The following is a 17,543-nucleotide window of genomic DNA, read 5'->3' on the forward strand; positions in this document are numbered from 1 at the left end:
CCCCCTGCTTAAGCCAGTACATGTCCAGGCCCGTCTGAAGTTTGCTAGAGTGCATTTGGATGATCCAGAAGAGGATTGGGAGAATGTCATATGGTCAGATGAAACCAAAATATAACTTTTTGGTAAAAACTCAACTGCGTCGTGTTTGGAGGACAAAGAATGCTGAGTTGCATCCAAAGAACACCATACCTACTGTGAAGCATGGGGGTGGAAACATCATGCTTTGGGGCTGTTTTTCTGCAAAGGGACCAGGACGACTGATCCGTGTAAAGGAAAGAATGAATGGGGCCATGTATCGTGAGATTTTGAGTGAAAACCTCCTTCCATCAGCAAGGGCATTGAAGATGAAACGTGGCTGGGTCTTTCAGCATGACAATGATCCCAAACACACTGCCCGGGCAACGAAGGAGTGGCTTCGTAAGAAGCATTTCAAGGTCCTGGAGTGGCCTAGCCAGTCTCCAGATCTCAACCCCATAGAAAATCTTTGGAGGGAGTTGAAAGTCCGTGTTGCCCAGCGACAGCCCCAAAACATCACTGCTCTAGAGGAGATCTGCATGGAGGAATGGGCCAAAATACCATAAACAGTGTGTGAAAACCTTGTGAAGACTTACAGAAAACGTTTGACCTGTGTCATTGCCAACAAAGGGTATATAACAAAGTATTGAGAAACTTTTGTTATTGACCAAATACTTATTTTCCACCATAATTTGCAAATAAATTCATAAAAAATCCTACAATGTGATTTTCTGGATTTTCTTTCCTCATTTTGTCTGTCATAGTTGACGTGTACCTATGATGAAAATTACAGGCCTCTCTCATCTTTTTAAGTGGGAGAACTTGCACAATTGGTGGCTGACTAAATACTTTTTTCCCCCACTGTATGTATACATTTCTTTTGCAATGATCGCGCACGCAACCCGGGTGGTCTGGTTAGTATGCCAGATAGCCTAAAAAGAATGAAAGAAACACCTCAATGTAGCCTATAGATATACATTGCACGTGAATGATACATTTATGGGGGTTTTTATGTACTGTTTTCTCTTTATTCAACCCGCCCTCCACCCACCCGCACAATATTTCATGACCCTAAATCCAGTCAACCCCGCGCGTCTACAATAGAAGCTGCGCCTACTGTCGCTCACAGTAAAGCAGTTACAAGGAAGGGAAATAAGGCCTTTAATGCCCAGTCCTCCTCTCCTTCTCTCAGGAAAACGAAACTTATCCGAATGTATTTGCATATCATCAGCACAGATTGTTCAATACGGACTACGCAGACACTGATATGACAGCTTAATGAGTCGATAAACCGGTAAGATAATGCTTGTTGGAGTGACTATCTGGTAACGTCCCATGTAAAAAGTGAATGTACATATTTGTATGTTGTTTATTTGTCAATTACATTGGACGTTCGTGGGCAAAAATGTATGTCAAAATTCTGTTATGACGGATGTCGCCGAGAGCAGCAGTGTTAACATTAGTCGTTAAGATCTTGGGATAAATCTTAACGGCATTGGAAAAGCTCCAACCTTTCACAAAAAATATTGTTTTATTGCACTAGTAGTTTGGTCAAACCCTTATTGTTGACAGTATAGAAGGAGACAAGAGTTCATTTTGAATAGTAGCCATAGACCTTAGGCTAGCCTAGTTGACAGTTGTGCGTCCGTTGCAGGTTAAAGTATCAAAACCAACTGTGAACCAACTATATTAATTTTGGGGCAAGTCGATAGACATATGAAACAGTCATGGACATTTAGCTAGCTAGCTACTTTGTCCCGGGAGATGAAGATTGGGTTGTTATTTTACCTGACATGCATATGGTCCTCTTTTTAGATAGTTATTTAACCCTGAGTCATACAAAATCGTGTGTTTCTCTACTCCGATGACTAATCCACAGATAAAAAGGGAAACCTAGTTAGTTTTTTTTAGTTATCTTTAATTAATCTTGTTTGTCTTTCAAGCATCCACATGGGTTTGTATCTTCCTGATTTTCAATAAGAAGGGGACTTGCAGCGCATGGAGCATCTCAAATAGTACCAAGTCCTATTTTATCTCTTGGCAATGCAGATGCTCGTTGACGTGCACGATCGTGTGGGTGAATTGATTGAATATGAAGTGTACATTATTTTTGCTATGCTCTCATACACAATGTGGCGGGTGAGGTTTTTGTGTTACGCGCGCGCGCATGAGCGCATCAGCCTATAAACCAATTTTTGAGGTATGAAGGAAAACATGAAGCTTAATAGACACATTTTTTTGAAGTATGGTATTGAATGCGTGTAGGACTAGGCAGTTTATTTATTTATTTTGAACTAGAAAAAGTATATTTCCTAAATTTGCTTCAGCTATCTGAATATATTTGGTAGTGGAAGAAGTTTTAGTTTTTACTGCAGTAGGCTAGTAGCAGAGCCTAGTTAGTTTTAGCTTATTTCTCAAGAAGAATGCAACGAGTAAAGCAGTTACAAGGAAGGTAAAGTAGGCGTGTAATGCCCAGTCCTCCCCACCTTCTCTCAGGAAATTGAAACTTATCTGAATGTACACTACCAGTCAAAAGTTTTAGAACATCTACTCATTCAAGGGTTTTTCTTTATTTTGACTATTTTCTACATAGTAGAATAATAGTGAAGACATCAAAACGATGAAATAACACATATGGAATCATGTAGTAACCAAAAAGGTGTTAAACAAATCTAAATATATTTTATAGTTGAGATTCTTCAAATAGCCACCCTTTGCCTTGATGACAGCTTTGCACACTCTTGGCATTCTCTCAACCAGCTTCACCTGGAATGCTTTTCCAACAGTCATGAAGGAGTTCCCACATATGCTGGGCACTTGTTGGCTGCTTTTCCTTCACTTCCTGTGGCGGTCCTCATGAGAGCCCGTTTCATCATAGCGCTTGATGGTTTTTGCGACTGCACTTGAAGAAACTTCCAAGTTCTTGAAATGTTCCGTATTGACTGACCTTCATGTCTTAAAGGAATGATGGACTGTCGTTTCTCTTTGCTTATTTGAGCTGTTCTTGCCATAATATGGACTTGGTCTTTTACCAAATAGGGCTATCTTCTGTATACCCCCCTACCTTGTCACAACACAACTGATTGGCTCAAACGCATTAAGAAGGAAAGAAATTCCACAAATTAACTTTTAACAAGGCACACCTGTTAATTAAAATGCATTCCAGGTGACTACCTCATGAAGCTGGTTGAGAGAATGCCAAGAGTGTGCAAAGCTGTCATCAAGGCAAAAGGTGGCTATTTGAAGAATCTCAAATATAAAATACATTTTGATTTGTTTAACACTTTATTGGTTACTACATAATTCCATATGTGTTATTTCATAGTTTTGATGTCTTCACTATTATTCTACAATGTAGAAAATAGTCAAAATAAAGAAAAACCCTTGAATGAGTAGGTGTTCTAAAACTTTTGACCGGTAGTGTATATGGCATTGGAAAAGCTCCAACCATTCACAAAAAATCTTGTTTTATTGCACTAGTAGTTTGGTCAAACCCTTGTTGTTAACTGTATAGAAGGAGACCACAGTAGTCGGGGGATTGCAATTACTTCCCCACAAATCAGTTACCTCTTGCCATGAAGTATAACTCTGAAAAAACTTTAACTGTAGGTAATTCATTTTGAATAGTAGGCTAGCCTGCTTGAAAAAAAATATCTTAGCCTAACCATAACTTTATGAATGAGGAGTAATTGAAAGTGAAAGAATGTTTGTCTGACTGCTGGGGGGAAAGGGATACCGAGTCATTTGCACAACTGAATGCATTCAACCGAAATGTGTCTTCCGCATTTAACCCAACCCCTTTGAGTCAGAGAGGTGCAGGCGGCTGCCTTAATCGACATATATGTCATCAGCGCCTGGGGAGCAGTTGTTGGGGGTTAACTGCCTTGCTCAAGGGCAGAACGGCAGATTTTTCTACCTTGCCGGCTGAGGAATTCGAAACCAGCGACCTTTGGGTAATTGACTCAACACTCTTAACCGATAGGCTACCTGCCTATGATAATGGTTTGTCATAGTGATCATGTTTATTTTTTCAAACAGATAGGGTTCATCATGAAGAAGTGCCCTGGTTGTGGTCACATGCTGGCAGAATATTTTAAATTCTGCTGTGACTGTGGATTTAAGTTACCTGTCCAATCCCAAGTTTGTACCTCAGGTAATATATTATTTATATATATATTATTTATTTTGAAATATTATTAATCATGAATCAATATCTATTATTTGTCATTTGTTTGACCATCTATACATTATTTATGTATTAATATTAATAATATTTGGATGTTATTCAGTATACTTAACCATTCAAGATGGTCAACTGCACCCCACTTTTTCAAGTAGGCTAATTACAACACAAATGTTTTATTATATAGGAAATACAAAGTTCATTTAATCTTGACCAACTTTTTTTAAACTAGCCAACTGCATATCCTGCAGGCCTACAGCATGTATATATATATATAGGGCCAGTGATATGCATACTTAGGACCATGGCCAGATTACCCCCCGGGCACCAAGGGCACATGCCCAGGGACCCTACATCCAGGGGCCCCCACTGATTTTGTAATAATGTTTAAGTCACTCAGATAACATAAGAACAAGGCATAAGCCATGGCTAAATGTGTAGAAGAAATACAGGAAATAAACTTTAAAACTACAAAAGTTTCTCTCTACCACCAAGAGGGGACCCTCTAAAGTGTTCTTGCCTAGGGCCCCAGATTTGGTTAGTCTGGCCCTGCCTAGGACCAGGAGTCTTAACTGATTATGTGTCCTGACCAGGAAAAACCCTGGCCTTATGCATAATATATGGAATTGTCCAATAGGAAATTAATCCAAACTATTAAATGCAAGATAGCTTGAATGTTCGTATCATGTAGTTCATCAAAGTGACTTGTCCTCAATATCAGATAAGAACACTGCAGAGCATCAAACCTCTGCGGTCAGTGAAGCAGAGCCCCAGCATGAGAATGAGCCACTGACATTGTCCGGGAACAAAGCTGACACACCTCTAAAACACTCCAGTGAAGAACCAGGGGGCAATGTCAAGAAAAAGGTGCCTGTATCACAATTGTATATGTTGAAAATGTAATACATGTTTCATCACAAAAAATAAAAAGGTGCCAAATATCCAGTAGAGTATAGAGTGAATATGCAGAGTTTTGCTTTGCTTTGTTTCCCTTAGTTACCTTTAAATACTGAAATGTGTTATATTTGAAAATACAATTCTGTAACACTTTGGTTTGTACATAGAGTGGAGACACCCCCAGCAACACTGAGCTGACCACAGACACACATCAGAAAGAGGAGTCTTCTGGGAGTGAGAGCTATGCAGCGGTGGACGTTCCCCCTACAGGAACTCCATCTAAGAACACTGCCACTCCAACCATACCCTCCAAACCTCCGACCTCTCTTATCCCATCCCCGTACCACACAACCACAGAAGACCAACCCGAGGGTCCATCAAAGGAAAATAAAAGTGAACCACTGAATGAGTCAAACACAAGCCAAACCCAACCTAGTTCAGTAAAACAAGAGTTGCCTGAGAAGACTGGCTCATCCACACATGAGACAACAGATCAGAACACAGGACCTGCCTCAGTCCCAACTCAACCAGTAAGAAAGGCATCATATAAAGAAGCTCTGGTGGGAAACTCTCAGGACACAGAAGACATGTCCAGGACCCAGAGTGTTGGAGAAACCACAGAGACAAGAACAGCAAAGAGGAAGCAGAGGTAATCAATATCTCTCTATTCTATTATGATTTATCATATATATTTATATTTGAACTGCGTCTTTTGTAACATGTTTGTACTTTATCAATAAGCCTAGAGAATCAAGACGAGAGGCTTCCAAGCCAACACAAGGAATCAGAGAAGCAGAGTAATAATGGTGGTGGTGATGCCTCCAAGTCATCGACTGCTGGCTCCCCACCTGCAAAGAAAGATAGGCCACCAAACCAAAGCAATGACGAAGACATCCAGCAGGTGACATCAAAAAAGAAAAAGGACCAGCAGGAAAAGCCAACCCAAATGTAAGGCCAGTTTATACATGAAATTGGACTTTCCAATAAAACCATGTTACTTGTCAAGTCAAATTAAACAATTCAATGCACATTTTACATAGGTGTCACAACAGACTTCATGGGAAATGTAAGGAACAAGTAATGCTTAAACTACCACAGTTGTTGGGGGAATTAATATTATAACACAATGTAATTATGAAAGTAGGTCGTTTTTGATGTTTTGAAGTTCAGCATATTTTGACATTTGTGAACTTCCTGCTTTCCAGGAGCCCTGAAGGGAGCAAGGAAGCTGGAGTCAGGAATGAACAACAGACATCCAGTAACCAGAGTGACAAGTGTACCAAGGATGAAGCAAACTCACAGCCGTGTGTTGACCATTCCCAAGTATCAACTGATGACCCAACAGATAAGTCAAACACAAGCCAGGAAGAAACAAAGTACACCAACCAGGAAAAGCATTCACAGCCTCCCCAATTGTAAGTGTCTGTCATAGATTGAATGTGTCTAATACAGGGCTCCAGACTGCGACCATACAGTCGCATTTTGCCACCCTTTGACTTGACTTTGTGCGAGTTACATTTTTAATTGGTCGCATTGGTGCGGGCTGCAAATTCTACCTGGTCAACTCACTCAAAATGTCCTATTTTTAGGGGTGGATAAAACCATGATTTGGTCAAACGGTAAGGTGCATTATCCTCATGACTCCTGTAATGTAAGCGTCTGCCCTGTGCCTGTTTCACACTGTTTAATAATCAAGATAAATCTTATGGCATTGAAATAAATACGGAGCTAGTATCAGAGAGGAAGAGGCTGGTAGTATTGAACTGGGTAGGAAATCAATTACATGTATTGAGAAAATTAATTAATTTGCCCAAGTTTATAATAAAACATGAACCGAATGCATCAGTAATTATTATTTCCTGCAACTTTCTAAAGAGGCAATGACACAGGACTTCCCCTGTCTCATCTGTGTGTGCGGTGCGCGTATGTTGTAGCCGTTAGCCATGCTAATGATAACTGTCTTCTGGTAGATGGAGAAAGGCTTTCCCAAAAACTTTCTCATTAACTAGAAAGTAGCTAATGCCTACCTGTCAGAATTATATCATGATTATTTAAAGAAATCCAGTGGGTATTTGTTTTGCAAACTATCATCACATGTGGACTACAAAAACACAGCTAAACAACAGCCTTTTGCTAGGTGTGCACTTCAATTAAAGGGTAACTACACTCAGGGGTGAAAGTAAGGCAGAACAAAATAAATAGTGGGGGTATACCGTACCGGTAAAACATGAGGCTATCACAATAAATTACAGCAAAATGTCAAGACAACTGTGGACTTCACACCATTATTTATCATTACCGCATGACAGAGGCATGAAAAATGTGCGAACGGACTTGAAAACGGGTGGTATGGCCTACGCTCCAAAATGCGATGTAATTCGATGAGAATGTTTAATTTTGCGAAGGCAGAGATGATTGGCTGACACTGAGACGTGTGCGGACAGCAGTGGACACATCCATTCTGGTCTATTGACAATTGGCAAATGTCTTTACACTTTTTGGTGTTTTGTGTAACAGATGTCTCTTTTCATTCACCACCGTTTGGAGGCTGAAAAATGGTGTGAGTGGATGAACGTGCATGGGTAGCCTAGTAAAGCACTTTGAAATGATTGTTTGACAATCAGATGAAAACATAATAGCTGGTTGTGTTTATGCCACAATAAAAGGTAATACATTTTAAAAGGTAAATAAAAAATCTTTACGGCTAGGCCCATACGCAAGCGCATGCACACATAGGAGGTCCCGTATTGGGAAGAAATTAAATCTACTTTCACCCTTGTCTACATTCCAAAAAATGAAATTTCTTCGATTTTTCCAATACCTCAAAAATTGTCTCCTGATGTGGTTTAAGCATTGTTGTGGACTTACAACATCCAATTTTGTTGTTTTTCTACCAAAAAAGTTTGATTTCTAGAGTGAAAACCTTTAAAAAATGGGAAAAATCTGAAACCTGGTACAACAAAACCCATAAAAAAAAGAAGCAATTTTACTAAACGGAATTTGGCAAAAAAATTCCGCAAGTGGTGAATAAGCAGCAATTGAATTAGGCCGATATGTGCACATAAAGATGAAGGCAAATCTCTATTGAACCCAAAAATTATAATTCTTTAGTCCTATTTTGATGGTAAAATATAACAATAATAGCCTAATTGTCAACCCAAAAATTATAATTATTTAGTCCTATTTTGATGGTAAAATATAACAATAATAGCCTAATTGTCAACCCAAAAAATTATAATTCTTTAGTCCTATTTTGATGGTAAAATATAACAATAATAGCCTAATTGTCATATCAAAATATCTTAATCATGCATTCTTGCTTGGGCATGTTAGATGTAACAACGTATTTATTGAATACCATCTCAGTAGTTTATTACACTTCTTATTAATCGTTGTGAATTACTTTAGAATTACTTTATAAGATGATTTCACGTTTTTCTATTGCGTGACGCCACAATTTAATTTTTAGAGTGCGACCAAATCATGGGCTATTGCTACCAACTGAAAAGGTTAGTGGCACCAGTGCCGCCAGGGGAAAACGTTAGTCTGGAGCCCTGCTAATATTTTAAACTGTCACAGGTACATCTTCACCAAACATTAGTTCAAACTACCCCTCATTCTTTACTCGAGTTTGTGTTACAGGACCCTTGATATTTACTGATGCTGGTTTCTGTATTTTTTTTCTCTCCTTACAGCCCAACCAAAGTGCATCATGTTTCTGATAAGGATAACCTTACCATTTATTTTCACGCTGTTGTATCCAAGCGTTTCAAGTTGGACCCCTCAAATGACGTTGTTTGTTTGAAATCTGGAAGTCTTTTTGAGACCTGGGATACAAATGGATTGAAAATGGAAATCACAGGGTAAGGTAAAAAAATGTTTGCCCTTTGTTGGCACTAATGTATTTAATGTTTAGTAATTGATGTGACTTTTCAATTCACTGACTTTTCTTATCATTGACTCTGATTAGTGTGTCCTAAGCAAGTCATTGTATTATGTGTTTCTGTAACCTGTTTTTCGAGTGATAGTGTGAAACAGTTGTCCGAGAATAAACATTGTAATTTCATACTCAATATGAGCCAGAAACCTCATTTAAAAATTTTTGCATATTTTTCATCATCCACTTTAAAGGGATTTAAGAGAGAATGGATTTCTTGTTGAAGGACGAATGGTGACCTCTAAAAAGAATGTTGGTGTCTCCATACCTTACAAGTATGTTGTCTCCAAGAGGAAAGACAACTCATATGAGGAGAAATATGAGCACATCTGCCTAAAGGATGCAGAGCAACATGTCAACAGGTGCCTATTCGTCAAAGAGGATCTTTTGACACTTGACGGTAATGCTTGACTATTATATTACTAACAAGACACCCACACACACACACACACACACACACACACACACACACACACACACACACACACACACACACACACACTATGCTAATCAGGGTGCATTTTCTACTTCTATGTGGAATGTATATGAAATGACATTGAACCCATAAATATTTAACTGATCCATTTGTCTTATTTATTGTTTGTCATAGGGGAGTGGCACCAATATGATGATATCATACGCTCGGAACCTGACCAAAGTTGGAAGTCACGCTTCAAAAGCTGGATTGCATGGTGGGATGTCTACAAGGAAAAGGTAGTGGCGGGCAGGCAGCTGGCTGGAAAGGTGATGCTGGAAAACATTTTTAATCTACTTCAAACATGGAGTGACGTGAACATTAGGAACTTCTTTACTCAACTCCAGCAGTTCTTCACCAATTACAAATCCCCCTTCGTCCATGTGGATGGTTCAAAGACATCGGGTCTGCAGTATGGAGAAGAACAGGTAGATTCGCTTGCCTATTTTGAGGAACTGTCATTAAGTAGCTTTTATTAACGAAATTGATATATAACTTGTGTTCATAAATGCTTTTATATTTATTGTTAACTGCATTTTATGAAGATACACAAATTAAAATGTGTGTTGCTTGTTAAACAGTCACCTTGCCATTGTTTCAGCCTATCAGCTATTCTGTCAGCCATATTGTTATTTACATGTTGATGGCTCAATCGGCAAATACTTAGGAGTTGTTATCGTATTAATGTAAATGTAAGGAATCTTTATTGTACATTCCTTTTTTCAGGTGAAAACCCTTTTGAAACAGTTCATGCAGCAAGCTATAGATGGAGAGATCCAAAAGGGGAACGAGAAGCGTGAGGATTTTTTCTCTGATCCTCTGAAATTAGGAGTTATTATCCTGATTGTCCACATCAATTACAGTTTAGATGTCAGTGTACATATTTCTAAACTGTGTGAGTTGCTCTGCCTGCCTAAAAAGCCAAGAGAGGTTTTCCTTGCACACTGGACAGAGTTCACACAAGGGCTACCAGGTGACATCAGGTAGGAAATCATTTTCTTTCCTCACTCACCGAAAGTAAAGACCTTCCTAATGTTTCTAATCAAATGAATATTGACAAAATGTCAATATCTTGAACTGAAGATGGATGTTGTCTACTTTCTCCTTCAGGGTTTCGGAGGCAATTGAGACACTATGCAACTTTGCAAGAGAACAGAGAGTTGAGAAGTGGGTCTTGGTTATCCCCCTCCTGCATCTGCTTAGAGGGGAGAGCAAGCCATTTGAGGCTGTTCCGCTGGCCATGAATACAAAGTTGGATATCTGGGCGGGGCTGAAAGGGATCAAAGCACCAGAAGGCCACACAGACTCGATGTTTGAAACACAGGGATTAAGGTAATTGGCAAGGCTTCACTTACGATTCATTTGGAATTAATGGACAATAAAATGGTTACGTCTGAACCAATTACAACAACAGGTTGAAAAGAAAGTAATACAAGTAATAGTAGTAGTAGTAGTAGTAGTAGTAGCAGTTCAATACAAATCCTATAAGTATACCTAGAATCATACCTTTCACATTGCAGTCCAGATCTTAATTATAAGTCTACTTTATTATTTAACCAACAATTCTAATATTTATCCTATTAACACTATGTATGTTTAGTCCATAGTCCTGTTTTAAATCTCGGAGTTTTGCCTTCTTGAAAATTAGGGATTCCATCCAAATAATGGAAAAGCACAAACACCTTGTGGCGATGGACTGTCTCGTTGCTCGCTCTTGGATGTCTCTGTTGGGGCTGGATAACTTGTTCAGCTATGCATCAAGCATCCCTCTTGATGTCTTGGACACTCTTCAATACCTCCAGTTTAGACTGACTTCCGTGGAGTACTTTAAACATGAGGTACATATGTCCCTTCCTTTTGAAAAGTGAAAAAGTGTTTTGTATTTCTTTATTGTGCATTAGTTTTATGTCATACTCAACTGTACGAGTTCATGTGACTGCACTAAAAAGGTATGCTAAAAATTGAAATGTGATTTATTAGATCGTACCTCTTACAACATGCTATTATTAAGTTACTGTGTGTGTGTGTGTGTGTGTGTGTGTGTGTGTGTGTGTATATATACATACATACATACATACATACATACATACATACATACATACAGTGCCTTCAGAAAGTATTCAGACCCCTTGACTTTTTCCACATTTTGCTATGTTACAGCCTTAATCTAAAAATTAAAATTAAATAAACATATTTCATCAGCAATCTACACACAATACCCCATAATGACAATGCGAAAACAGGTTTTAAGAAATGTTAGCAAATGTATAAAAACAAAATAAAAAAAATACCTTATTTACATAAGTATTCAGACCCTTTGCTATGAGACTTGAAGTTGAGCTCAGGTGCATCCTGCTTTCCATTGATCATCCTTGAGATGTTTCTACAACTTGATTGGAGTCCATCTGTGGTAAATTCAATTGATTGGACATGATTTGGAAAGGCACACACCTGTCTATATAAGGTCCCACAGTTGACAGTGCATGTCAGAGCAAAAACCAAGCCATTGAAGGTCCCCAAGAACACAGTTCTTAAATGGAAGAAGTTTGTAACCACCAAGACTCTTCCTAGAGCTGGCTGCCCGGCCAAACTGAGCAATCGGGGAGGTGACCAAGAACCCGACTCTAACAGAGCTCTATAGTTCCTCTTTGGAGAGGGGAGAACCTTCCAGAAGGACAACCATCTCTGCAGCACTTAACCAATCAGGCCTTTATGGTAGAGTGGCCAGACGGAAGCCACTCCTCAGTAAAAGGCACATGATAGGCCGCTTGGAGTTTGCCAAAAGGCACCTAAAGACTCTCAGACCATGAGAAACAAGATTATCTGGTCTGATGAAACCAAGTGTCACATCTGGAGGAAACCTGGCACCAGGACCTCAGACTGAGGCAATGGTTCAACCTTCCAACAGGAAAACGACCCGAAGCACACAGCCAAGACAACGCAGGCGTTGAGAGTCTTTAGGTGGTTTCGGGACAAGTCTCTGAATGTCCTTGAGTGGCCCAGCCAGAGCCCGGACTTGAACCCAATCGAACATCTCTGAAGAGACCTGAAAATAGCTGTGCAGCAACACTCCCCATCCAACCTGACAGAGCTTGAGAGGATCTGCAGAGAAGAATGGGATAAATTCCCCAAATACAGGTGTGCCAAGCTTGTAGTGTCATACCCAAGAAGACTCGATGCTGTAATCGCTGCCAAAGGTGCTTCAACAAAGTACTGAGCAAAGCGTCTGAATACTTATGTAAATGTGATATTTAATTATAAATTAGCAAACATTTCTAAACATGTTTTTGCTTTTTCATTATGGGGTAGTGTGTGTAGATTGATGAGGAATTAAAAAACTAAAAATATATTTTAGAATAAGGCTGTAACGTAACAAAATGTGGAAAAAGTCAAGGGGTCTGAATACTTTCTGAAGGCACTGTATGGCTTGCGAAAGTATTCACTCCCCTTGGCATTTTTCCTATTTTGTTGCCTTACAACCTGGAATTAAAATAGATTTTTGGGGGGTTTGTATAATTTGATTTACACAACAAGCCTACCACTTTGAAGATGCAAAATAATTTTTTTTGTGAAACAAACAGGAAATAAGACCAAAAAACAGAAAACTTGAGAGTGCATAACTATTCGTCCCCCAAAGTCAATACTTTGTAGAGCCACCTTCAGCAGCAATTACAGCTGCAAGTCTCTTGGGGTATGTCTCTATAAGTTTGGCACATCTAGCCACTGGGATTTTTGCCCATTCTTCAAGGCAAAACTGCTCCAGCTCCTTTACATTTACATTTACGTCATTTAGCAGACGCTCTTATCCAGAGCGACTTACAAATTGCTGCATTCACCTTATAGCTAGTGGGATAACCACTTTACAATATGTTTTTTTTTTTGAGTGACTCTGCTGTCCTGGCGTCGTGAGGGAGCTTGTTCCACCATTGGGATGCCAGAGCAGCGAACAGTTTTGACTGGGCTGAGCGGGAACTATGCTTCCACAGAGGTAGGGGGGCCAGTAGGCCAGAGGTGGATGAACCCAATGCCCTCGTTTGGGTGTAGGGACTGATCAGAGCCTGAAGGTACGGAGGTGCCGTTCCCCTCACAGCTCCGTAGGCAAGCACCATGGTCTTGTAGCAGATGCGAGCTTCAACTGGAAGCCAGTGGAGTGTGCGGAGGAGCGGGGTGACGTGAGAGAACTTGGGAAGGTTGAACACCAGACGGGCTGCAGCATTCTGGATGAGTTGTAGGGGTTTAATGGCACAGGCAGGGAGCCCAGCCAACAGCGAGTTGCAGTAATCCAGACGGGAGATGACAAGTGCCTGGATTAGGACCTGTGCCGCTTCCTGTGTAAGGCATGGTCGTACTCTCCGAATGTTGTAGAGCATGAACCTACAGGATCGGGTCACCGCCTTGATGTTAGCGGAGAAAAACAGGGTGTTGTCCAGGGTCACGCCAAGGCTCTCTGCACTCTGGGAGGAGGACACAACGGAGTTGTCAACCGTGATGGCGAGATCATGGAACGGGCAGTCCTTCCCCGGGAGGAAGAGCAGCTCCGTCTTGCCGAGGTTCAGCTTGAGGTGGCGAATCGCATCTCTGCATGTCTGGCAGACATATCAGTGTGGATGACGGATCACCACCTCATTATCAGAAGGGGGAAAGGAGAAGATTAGTTGTGTGTCGTCTGCGTAGCAATGATAGGAGAGGCCATGTGAGGATATGACAGAGCCATAGGAGAGGGCCTAGAACTGAGCCCTGGGGGACACCAGTGGTGAGAGCACGTGGTGCGGAGACAGATTCTCGCCATGCCACTTGGTAGGAGCAACCTGTCAGGTAGGACGCAATCCAAGGGTGAGCTGCGCCGGAGATTCCCAACTCGGAGAGGTTGGAGAGGAGGATCTGATGGTTCACAGTATCAAAGGCAGCAGACAGGTCTAGAAGGACAAGAGCAGAGGAGAGAGAGTTAGCTTTAGCAGTGCGTGACACAGAGAAGAGCAGTCTCAGTTGAATGACCAGTCTTGAAACCTGACTGGTTTGGATCAAGAAGGTCATTCTGAGAGAGATAGCAAGAGAGTTGGCTAGAGACGGCACGCTCAAGAGTTTTGGAGATAAAAGAAAGAAGGGATACTGGTCTGTAGTTGTTGACATCGGAGGGATCGAGTGTAGGTTTTTTGAGAAGGGGTGCAACTCTCGCTGTCTTGAAGACGGAAGGGACATAGCCAGCGGTCAAGGATGAGTTGATGAGCGAGGTGAGGTAAGGGAGAAGGTCTCCGGAAATGGTCTGGAGAAGAGAGGAGGTGATAGGGTCAAGTGGGCAGGTTGTTGGGCGGTCGGCCGTCACAAGTCTCAAGATTTCATCTGGAGAGAGAGGGGAGAAAGAAGTCAAAGCATAGGGTAGGGCAGTGTGAGCAGGACCAGCAGTGTCATTTGACTTAACAAACGAGGATCGGATGTCGTCAACCTTCTTTTCAAAATGGTTGACGAAGTCATCCACAGAGAGGGAGGAGAGGGGGGGGAGGGGAAGGAGGATTCAGCAGGGAGGAGAAGGTGGCATAGAGCTTCCTAGGGTTAGAGGCAGATGCTTGGAATGTAGAGTGGTAGAAAGTGGCTTTAGCAGCGGAAACAGAGGAAGAAAATGTAGAGAGGAGGGAGTGAAAAGATGCCAGGTCCGCAGGGACTGCTCCAGCTCCTTCAAGTTGGATGGGTTCCGCTGGTGTACAGCAATCTTTAAGTCATACCACATATTCTCAATTGGATTGAGGTCTGGGCTTTGACTAGGCCATTCCAAGACATTTAAATGTTTCCCATTAAACCACTTGAGTGTTGCTTTAGCAGTATGCTTAGGGTCATTGTCCTGCTGGAAGGTGAACCTCCGTCCCAGTCTCAAATCTCTGGAAGACTGAAACAGGTTTCCCTCAAGAATGTCCCTGTATTTAGCGCCATCCATCATTCCTTCAATTATTTTTATTTTATTTTATTTGTATTTCACCTTTATTTAACCAGGTAAGCCAGTTGAGAACAAGTTTTCATTTACAACTGCGACCTGGCCAAGATAAAGCAAAGCAGTGCGGTAAAAACAACAACAACACAGAGTTACATATGGAATAAACAAAACGTACAGTCAATAAGGAATACCTGGGATAGTATAAAAGTAATCCTTCTACCCACCCCCCCATACCCCACCCCCCAAAAAAATTAAATAATAATAATAAAAATGGGAAAAAATTAGATACAAAATTAAATAAATAAAAAGCAAAATGAACATACAAATACAAAACAATATATATAAAACACATGAAAATAAAAAATATATTCGAAAAAATATATATATATATATAAAAAAAATTGAAATAAAAATATTAAATATAATACAAAAAAAAAAAAAAAAAAGTAAAAAAATAATAATAATTGTAAAGTGGTTGTCCCACTGGCTATCATAAGGTAAATGCACCAATTTGTAAGTCGCTCTGGATAAGAGCGTCTGCTAAATGACGTAAATGTAAATGTAATAACACAATAGAAAATCTATATGCAGTGTGCGCAAATTCTGACCAGTTTCCCAGTCCCTGCCGATGAAAAACATGGTGTTCTCGGGGTGATGAGATGTGTCGGGTTTGCGCCAGACATAGCGGTTTCCTTGATGGCTAAAAAGCTAAATTTTAGTCTCATCTGACCAGGGTACCTTCTTCCATATGTTTGGGGAGTCTCCTACATGGCTTTTGGCGAACACCAAACATGTTTGCTTATTTTTTTCTTTAAGCAATGGCTTTTTTCTGGCCACTCTTCTGTAAAGCCCAGCTCTGTGGAGTGTACGGCTTAAAGTGGTCCTATGGACAGATACTCCAATATCCGCTGTGGAGCTTTGCAGCTCCTTCAGGGTTATCTTTGGTCTCTTTGTTGCCTCTCTGATTAATGCCGTTCTTGCCTGGTCCGTGAATATTGGTGGGCGGCCCTCTCTTGGCAGGTTTGTTGTGGTGCCATATTCTTTCAATTTTTTAATAATGGATTTAATGGTGCTCCGTGGGATGTTCAAAGTTTCTGATATTTTTTTATAACCCAACCCTGATCTGTACTTCTCCACAACTTTGTCCCTGACCTGTTTGGAGAGCTCCTTGGTCTTCATGGTGCCGGTTGCTTAGTGGTGCCCCTTGCTTAGTGGTGTTGCAGACTCTGGGGCCTTTCAGAACAGGTGAATACAGTTGAAGTCGGAAGTTTACATATACTTAGGTTGGAGTCATTAAAACTTGTTTTTCAACCACTCCACTAATTTCTTGTTAACAAACTATAGTTTTGCCAAGTCGGTTAGGACATCTACTTTGTGCATGACACAAGTAATTTTTCCAACAATTGTTTACAGACAGATTATTTCACTTATAATTCACTGTATCACAATTCCAGTAGGTCAGAAGTTTACAAACACTAAGTTGACTGTACCTTTAAACAGCTTGGAAAATTCCAGAAAATGATGTCATGGCTTTAGAAGCTTCTGATAGGCTAATTGACATCATTTGAGTCAATTGGAGGTGTACCTGTGGATGCATTTCAAGGCCTACCTTCAAACTCAGTGCCTCTTTGCTTGACACCATGGGAAAATCAAAAGAAATCAGCCAAGACCTCAGAAAAGAAATTGCAGACCTCCACAAGTCTGGTTCATCCTTGGGAGAAATTTCCAAACACCTGAAGGTACCATGTTCATCTGTACAAACAATAGTACGCAAGTATAAACACCATGGGACCACGCAGCCGTCATACCGCTCAGGAAGGAGACGCGTTCTGTCTCCTAGAGATGAACGTACTTTGGTGCGAAAAGTGCAAATCAATCCCAGAACAACAGCAAAGGACCTTGTGAAGATGCTGGAGGAAACAGGCACACAAGTATCTATATCCACAGTAAAACGAGTCCTATATCGACATAACCTGAAAGGCCGCTCAGCAAGGAAGAAGCCACTGCTCCAAAACCACCATAAAAAAACCAGACTATTGTTTGCAACTGCATTAGGGGACAAAGATCATACTTTTTGGAGAAATGTCCTCTGGTCTGATGAAACAAAAAT

General features: G+C 40.7%; 1 protein-coding gene across 1 annotated transcript in view; it reads left to right on the forward strand.

The window, feature by feature from the left end:
• Positions 1-1,217: 1,217 nt before the first annotated feature.
• The window catches only part of LOC121577984 (E3 ubiquitin-protein ligase rnf213-alpha), a 62,576-nt gene continuing 46,250 nt past the window's right edge, over positions 1,218-17,543 (forward strand). The window contains exons 1-12 of the mRNA XM_041892016.2: positions 1,218-1,309; positions 4,054-4,168; positions 4,920-5,065; positions 5,263-5,744; positions 5,837-6,043; positions 6,301-6,510; positions 8,791-8,958; positions 9,227-9,432; positions 9,643-9,935; positions 10,234-10,490; positions 10,618-10,839; positions 11,156-11,345. Of these exons, the coding sequence (XP_041747950.2) occupies positions 4,066-4,168; positions 4,920-5,065; positions 5,263-5,744; positions 5,837-6,043; positions 6,301-6,510; positions 8,791-8,958; positions 9,227-9,432; positions 9,643-9,935; positions 10,234-10,490; positions 10,618-10,839; positions 11,156-11,345 (2,484 nt within the window). The 5' untranslated portion in view covers positions 1,218-1,309; positions 4,054-4,065. The remainder of the gene's footprint in view (positions 1,310-4,053; positions 4,169-4,919; positions 5,066-5,262; positions 5,745-5,836; positions 6,044-6,300; positions 6,511-8,790; positions 8,959-9,226; positions 9,433-9,642; positions 9,936-10,233; positions 10,491-10,617; positions 10,840-11,155; positions 11,346-17,543) is intronic.

Source organism: Coregonus clupeaformis, chromosome 12 (genome assembly GCF_020615455.1).
Source record: "Coregonus clupeaformis isolate EN_2021a chromosome 12, ASM2061545v1, whole genome shotgun sequence".
NCBI classification, from domain to species: domain Eukaryota; kingdom Metazoa; phylum Chordata; class Actinopteri; order Salmoniformes; family Salmonidae; genus Coregonus; species Coregonus clupeaformis.